Consider the following 8,069-nt stretch of genomic DNA (forward strand, 5'->3'; position numbering starts at 1 on the left):
GCATTGTCCTTACTAAGTAATATTCATAAGATCTATTTATTTAGTTTGCCATATTTACCATAACTACTGTTTAATACCAAGCATGAACAGAACATTTAACCCTGGAAGTCTGATGATGTTTTGTGACATGATGTTCACTTTTGCATCAGGACCAGTTGTAGAATGACATGATGGCTGCCATCTTGTTTTTGCAATGATGTGTGAACTGGCTTATGCTATCACTAGATGGTGCTATCACTAGATGGTACAAAAAACGCCCAACACAAATCGATGCTGGACCAACACAAGAGGATTACTCAGCAGGTTTGGGTCTGATTCGCCTCCCTTTACAAACACAGGGGTGTTCCAGATGCAAGGCTGGCCTGAACTACTTATCCGCCTAAAAAAGAAGTCTCCTGTCGTGTGAGGGGTCGATCAACATAATGATCATAATGTAACCATCCTGTCCTGTCAAAGAAACCGTGAGCAGAAACCACAACACCTAACCAGAGTGTTGACCTAAAAGCTTTGCAAACCAGATGTTGGTACTTGATGAAAACTTGTTTATAACTCACCTCCAGCTTGAGCTGCATAATGTTTAAGCCACACAGATTCCATATTTTCAGCAATGACATCATCCACACCTTTTTTTTTTCCTTTTAGTTTTTTTTGTGCAAAGTACGTCAAATATTGGTGCAACCTGCAGACGACAACACCTACATGATTTTTTTGGTCGTCCATTTTTTTTTGTGATATCTCAAGTGCTTATAAATTCCTGTCTCTGAAATCAGTATAATAGTATGAACGTCAAGTAAGAGGTCGTCCATCCCCACTGGAGTGTGAGTAACTACAATTAAAGATTATATTTAATAATTCATAAAAATAAATTGGTCAAATCGGTCAGCAAGCCTGTGGTCGCCCATGTTTTCAAAGCCAGTTATGATCTGGAAATCTTGTGTGCACCAGGCATTTAGTTAAATACAAATTTAAGGTGAAGAAAAACTCAAATGTAATATCCCCTCATTAGGATGTAAGGTGCCAGGAATATAAACCATGATATTTTCACAGCCACTGACAAAGTAAGAAGACGGATGGCCAAGCTGTAGATTTTATACAGTATAGAGAACAAACCATATGACGTATTTTTGTAGGCCAACCCTGACTTAGCATCACCATGGGGTCTAATGAGAATTCTCCTGAGATTTTTTCATTGGATTTTGGATCATTGCAGAAAATAATCTCTGTGGCAAACACACGTTTCTGAAGCGTAGGCGTTTTGTTCAGCAGGATAATCTTTACAGATGAACACCATTTTTATGATGTTTGAAGAGTTAATGCGGCTGACAGAAGTAAAAAGATAACGTCATGCTAAAGCTAACTACACCACGGTCGGATGAATGTGACGTCACTAGCGTTATGCTTCAGACGATCTCTGATAAACTAATCCACGTAGTTTAATAAATAGTTTACTAACATAATATTCACCTTAACCTAAAGATTAAACCTACAGGAGACATCTCAGACTAGTGAGATAGTTCCCGCCCTCTGTGTCCGGCCTGATGACGTTTAATGTCCCCGACAACCACTGTAGTCTCATTTAGCCACTTGTTAGCATCTGCCTTTTTAAAGACGTGTAAAAACTTCAAAATTCATAAGTGGGGGTATTACCTAACGTAGTTTATGTGGTCTAACAAAACACCAACATGTCTTCAGCTTGTGTTAACCACAGACCTTATTTCAGGCGTCTAACCACAAACCCATTCAAAATCCACATTGACTTTTAGACGTTAGACCCCATGGCGCTCAAATGCTAACTTACTTCCTGGTTTTAGGACTAATTCCTGTGGCGCTCTATATTCAGTACCAGTTAACCCTGGTAAGTGAGGGTGCGTCTCGTGGTTGTCCTACCAGTGAGCGTGTGTCGAGGAGGTCGACTCCGTTCCACACAAGCAGGTGAACAGTAAAGCTGAACTTTGCCCTTCTGGTCTCGTTCCATGATTGTGGAGGACACCACGGTCAATTTGCGACAATGGGCACAGTCAATAGTTTTTCTGCAGTTCTGAAGGGAAAAAAACAAGAATTGTAGAAGTTCACTTTTGCAACATTTGGGACATTTGTTGATAAACTTGTGGGTGCTTTTTTTTCTCCTAATTAGGTTGTTAAGTTTGAGCCATAAATATGTAAAAACAGCCGGACATATTTCTAATACTTTGGTTATAAATGGGGCACCATTACTTCTTGAATAACAACCCTAACACATACCTGTTTGTAGGTGCCAATACAGGTGGGACCACAGAAGTTCAGCTGAGATCTGTCGATTGTAAGGCTCTGACAAGAGCCGGATTTGCTGTTGCAGTAAAGTCCACAGCCTTCACAACAGTTCATGGCTAACTGTCGCATCTTGCGCCATGACACGAAGCAAGCATCGCTGCAGAGTCTGTGCAGACGGCCTTGGTGGGTGACCTCGTGTTCAATCCCCTTAAGAGATGACAGAGATCATGATCACAAGGACAAAGAAAGACTCAACTGACAAAACATTTTTGACTCAGCTAGTCAGGCGTTTACACAAAAGTCTGTCAGTTACCCGATTAGAGACTTTGCACACACTGCAAAAGGGTTTGTCGGGCTGCCGCTCGGCCGGCTTCTCGGGCGGCTTCTCGGGCTTCCTCTCCTGCCGTTTATCAGGAAGTATGTCGACTTGTTTTCTCTTGTGTCTGAAGACGGACAGACAGAACTGGCCACAAAAGTGCATAAGGGTGCTGTCGTCTGCTGGAATGGTGATCATGTCTCTGGGCTGAATTATCTCCCTGCAAAGACGATTGCACAGGGAATAAATACAGAAATTATTTATATTTAGTAATAACATCATGGTGGCAGGTTAGGAGATTGAGCAAACAAAGTGGCAGAACAGTTTTGTACTTATATCTATCACCTGTGGTGCTTAAAATGCTCTAGTTTATAACCTAAGCAAAGAGTAACAAGTAGGCATGAAACTATTTATTTTACCAGTCATGAAAGAGTGTTATAGTATATTTTCATTAGTTAATGTCTAAAGCAATTACATGTTTTGAATAATTTTTATTATGTAAAGGAGCACTTCAATAAGAAGCAGAATATGTGGTGAAAGTCCCTTTCACCAGCTGCATGTGTGGACAAATCAACACCTGTCTAAAGCATGAGTTTGTTCACATCAGTTGCTCATCTGGTGGTCTGTGTGGTGAAGCATTTGGTGTTATTGATTTTATTTTTTTTTGTCATGATTTGATTCTGCAACTGTGATCACCTGGGAGCGTGTTTAGGCTGTGCACAGGGTACCCTGTTGACCATAGATTAAGCATTTGGTGTTTTAACTGTGAATCAAACGCCACACGTCGAATTAATTGGTCGTCATGGCGGCACAAAGAAAACAATAGGATCTGAATGCTGCCAGGTGTTAAGTTAGCTGAACATTATCAGGAGCATCAGCAGCAATCAGAGGAGGAGAGAGAGTGGAAATGTGCAAGTGAAGCCACAGTATGTGAGGTTTTTTCTTTTTTAACTTTTTGCCATCATGTGAATGAATATCCAACCAAATGTAATTTCATTTACTCAAATACATTACAGACAACACAAAGGTAAAACTCAATAGAGAGTATGCATTGATGACATGGTTCTACTTGACCGTGACAGTGATGATTTGAAATTGAATTATTTCTCTCTCTTTCAAAGTAAAACCAGCCGTGGTAATCGGACTTTGCAGGGTTTCATGTCCAAGAAAAAAAAAACACATTCTGCTGTCCTTAGCTGAGTAATCATTGTTCTTTTACTGCATGATTGATCTGCTAATATTTAAGTTCTTAATTTCCCAGGAACAAACTTTTAAAAACAACAGGAGGTTTGAGGAAGTGGAAACTGAGATATACCTGTTGCACTGGAAACAGGATCGGTTTTTGGGGGCTGGAGGCAGATGGCCGGTCAAACAGACTGTGGAGCAGAAAAGCTGAGTCGAGCCTTTTCTTTGGAATGCTGTTTGACCTTTCAGCAGAACCTACAATCACATTCAGAGCAAAGACATACATTAATGAAGAGATGTAACAAAGCTACATCAACATGATCATTTCTGCTGACGTGTTGACCTAAATGCAGGGTTAGTTTAAACTTTCACATTTAGAGTAACAGTGTTGAACTTTAATAATATGCACATTATGTAGTTAGGTTTTTTCTTTCTCAAACATTAGCAGGAGAGGGATAACACTGTACCTTAGAGCATCCACTGCAGCGAACACTACCAGGAACTGCGGGCGGAGGTGGACGTGGGGGCATCGCTGCCAGAGCATGAAGTGAAGTTGGGACAGGAGCCGGTGCTCTGACGGGGAGAGGAGCCATAGCTTGAAGCACAGCACCTCTGCCCTGAATAAAAATGGTTGGCGGTGGATGGGCTTGGACTGGTGCTGGCACTTCAGTAGATGAGAGGGAAAAGGTCGAGCAAAGAAATTCAGATCTCTTTTAATAATAGCAAACATGCAGGGAACATTTTAAATCTTTAAAGCCACTCAAATCTATGGGGCATTTTGTTTCAGTAAGGAAAGACTACTAACAACTAACACACACTGCAGAAAAGTGAACTCCTATTGTCAGTGTGAATAAAGAAATAAACTCACTAGTAGGAGTTGAAAAGGTGTTTCCACCACCCACAGAGTAAACAGAGCTGATCCTGAGCTCCTCCTGAAATGAATACATAAAAACAAATTGGATTTTGTTCAGTTGTTAATTATTCCTTCCTCACCCGTCCAGGCAAAACGGTCCACTTATTTCAGAAACAAAAGTTATTTTGGGGTGTAAGATAATGTGTCTGTATTGTTAATAAAAAACCTAATGTCAAAGATTATATCTTAATTGTTGTTTTAACGATGTGTGAAATGACATTATTGTGCATGTCACTCATTTAGCAAAAAACTGAACAGTCACTGAGGTTCATTGAGAGCACATGCAGTGTTCACGCATCACAAGTCAAACTAGAGCAGGTACCTGCATGGCTGAAGTTACAAAAAAACCTGCATGGCTGAAGTTACAAAAAAACCTGCATGGCTGAAGTTACAAAAAAACCTGCATGGCTGAAGTTACAAAAAAACCTGCATGGCTGAAGTTGAACACAAACATCTCCAGCCTCTGAATCAACATCGTTTAGATTGAATTGCTATATGATCCCCGCCTAGCAATTCAATCAAACGACGTTGATATCAGCCTTCTCACTCGCATGGAGATGGTTTGTCTACGAAAAGACAGAGGTTGCTCAAAAGACGCCAATCTGCAGATTGTGTTTAAAAGACCTACAAATCACACAAAATAATGAACGAATATGAAACGCTTCAGGAGTGAGCGGTCGTCCACAGCCGAGTAGCGCAAAACAAAAACACACTCAGCATACTTCGGGAGAGTCATTCAAAAAAAAAAAAAGAGTACCTTATGACAGGAAGGCCAACAGATGGCAAGAAATACCAAACGCTGTCACCAATTACATTGCAAAGTATACAGTGCCGATTCAAGCGGTCAAGAGAGATTGTTTCAAACATCTTTTGACTACTTTGGACCCAAAATACACCTTGATGTGTCAAGTTTATATTGAACATCCCTACACAGTACTCCACTAAAACAGCTTGTGCATGATGATGACTCTGTCTCCTGACACCCACCTCCTGCTGCTCCAGCTCCTCTTTGATCTGCTTGATGGAGCTCTGAGGCAGTAAAGCAGCATCGTAGCCCTCATCGATGGGTTCATCTTTTATATTAACAGCTGGAGACGTGGGGGGATTACTGTCCTCCACTGGAGCTGCTTCTGATTGCTGAAACAATAGAGCATTGGTAATTATCCACTGAAAAAATATCTTCAATGCAGTTCCTCCTTAATAATCTTTAGAGATCATTACCTCTCCTTGCTGGCTGTCTTCGGTCTCCTCTGTCTGGTTCAGGGCACCCGCATCTAACAGAAAGTCGGAATTAAAAAGTTCAATAAAAGTCGAACACACTTAATTCAATAATTTAAAGCACCAGATGCTGTTCAGTCCATCTCTCAATTGCCTGAATGTCAATGTTTAAAGAAACACAAGCAACACAATTAAATATAGTAACAAAAAGAAAAGTTTTTTCATGTAATGCCACTTTAAATCTAGTTAAACTGTCTAGTTAAACTCTAAAACTGCAAATGTGTCCATTAAAAACTGGGAAACTGGGACAATTAAGCTTTGCTGCACACCACTGTTGATTAATTATGCAGGACAGGGTTTCATCCTTAGTCTCCAGCAGTGTAGGTAAAGCTTCTACAAGGCTAATCCAGCAAAGCTAGCAGTTACTCTACATGACTGAAGTCTCCAGAGCCAAAGAGGAAAATGTTAACAAGCTGAAAAATACAGCGTGTGATTAAGTCTCTGAATCTTATGTGTTGGTTGTTTTTCCCATAAATGAAGGCCTCATAAGCAGTCACCCAGTGTGTCAGAAGTCAGAACCGTATGAAGAATATTCTTAATGCTTTCACACTTGCAAAAAACTCCTGATGTTTTCAGAATGAGCAGCATGTGTGAACGCAAACTTCTACTTTATCCGGTGTTAGTCCTGCTAGCCCCCTGGTATTTTTTTCCCGCAGCAAATTCCAGTGAGCTTATGTGAGAAAGCAGCAGGATATTATCCTGAGAATTCACCTCGAGCGTGGTTAAGTTTATTCCATGCAGCCGTTATACAACCATAGACTGTATGCATGTGACATGTCTTTGTGCATGTAACGAAGCGGCTGCATTATGATTTCCCTCCGCTTGTTTGTTATTCTCTGCTCTTTTGATGTGTGTGTGTCATGTATGAACAACCGGATCAGGAGGATTTCAGAGGCAGTCCTCCTGAATCTCTCTAGAAATGTTTAGGAGTGCATATATGAAACGGCATCTTTGATACAACTGTCTAATTCTAATGCGTATGCAGCTTTACCTCTGCTGTTTTCAGTTGTGGGGTCCTGAGAGGAGTGGGAGGTATTAGCTGACCCACTGCTTCCTTCTTGGTCTTGCTCTTCCTCCTCCTCTCTTGGCGGGGGGGCAGCTGACGGCTGGCTTCCTTTTCTCTTTGCCTTAGTTGCATTGGCTTCCTCTAGGCTGCCCAATGGCAGAGAAAAGTGCCAATCTTCATCCTCATCTTCTGGTTCAAATGAAGGAAGACCATCTAGGGCATTATCAAAAGCCGCCCCTCCACTTCCTCCTCCTCCTTCTTCATTGGATCTCATAGTAAATGAGGAGGGTCGGTCAGATGAAGGGGTGGATATGCCGGGAAAGGATGACTCTCCCGTCCTCTCTTTTGTCTTCTCTTCTTGTCTGCTGCCGTTGCTATTATCTTCTTCAACAGGTGGGTGCTCCCCGGTTCCTGAAGTTTCATCTACACCCTGTGTGTCATTTTGTCCTCCGCTCCGGGAGGAGGAGGCGGAGCCCCTGGAGGAGTCGGCAAATTCTCCAAGCCCCATCACTTCGTCAAACACTCTGGAGAGGCGCTCCTCATGCTGTGGGGAGAGAAAGTTTGGTTAAAAAGGGATTTCAAGAAGCAAATGATCACTCTCACCAACAGTGATAACTTAATATGTGGTTAGTAAACCGTGTTAGATCGAGCTGAAAGTTCTCTATATTACATTCTAAGTTGTGTAAGAAGCCTCTCCCAGATACAAATTGAACAACCTTGATGATCTGTTCCTCTTCATTTGAATAAATTAGATCAAAGTTCACTGAGCTAGTATTGATGTCATCCAGACCAGTAAAATCACGATCATCATTTCAATCGCTGATACCATTGTAACAGTACTATGTAATACAGTTGCCCAAAAAACATTTCCTTCATCTCATGAGCTTAAGCCGTAACTAAACCACATTTTCAAGGCCAAAAACTTCCACCTTATGCAATCTCCCAAAACCACCCAACAACAACAAACAGCAGGATAAAATGTAAACCCAAAAACACGTGTACTACTTCAGTTGTTACACTGATAGTTCAATTTAAAGCTAATATTGATCTTATAACATATAGAATAAATGATGGCTCTTCTCTATTTCAACACTGTGCTAGTGAGAAAAATTATGCAAAAT

The 8,069-nt window shown here is 41.1% G+C and overlaps 1 protein-coding gene across 1 annotated transcript in view; it reads right to left on the reverse strand.

Annotated features, from left to right (window-relative positions):
• The window catches only part of LOC109990850 (zinc finger MYM-type protein 4-like), a 34,067-nt gene that overhangs the window by 24,259 nt on the left and 1,739 nt on the right, over positions 1-8,069 (reverse strand). Inside the window, exons 2-10 of the mRNA XM_020643092.3 lie at positions 6,934-7,492; positions 5,886-5,938; positions 5,652-5,801; positions 4,620-4,683; positions 4,219-4,415; positions 3,882-4,006; positions 2,564-2,786; positions 2,242-2,457; positions 1,888-2,038 (exon numbers count right to left, since the gene is read on the reverse strand). Of these exons, the coding sequence (XP_020498748.1) occupies positions 1,888-2,038; positions 2,242-2,457; positions 2,564-2,786; positions 3,882-4,006; positions 4,219-4,415; positions 4,620-4,683; positions 5,652-5,801; positions 5,886-5,938; positions 6,934-7,492 (1,738 nt within the window). The remainder of the gene's footprint in view (positions 1-1,887; positions 2,039-2,241; positions 2,458-2,563; positions 2,787-3,881; positions 4,007-4,218; positions 4,416-4,619; positions 4,684-5,651; positions 5,802-5,885; positions 5,939-6,933; positions 7,493-8,069) is intronic.

Source organism: Labrus bergylta, chromosome 18, assembly GCF_963930695.1.
Source record: "Labrus bergylta chromosome 18, fLabBer1.1, whole genome shotgun sequence".
NCBI lineage: Eukaryota > Metazoa > Chordata > Actinopteri > Labriformes > Labridae > Labrus > Labrus bergylta.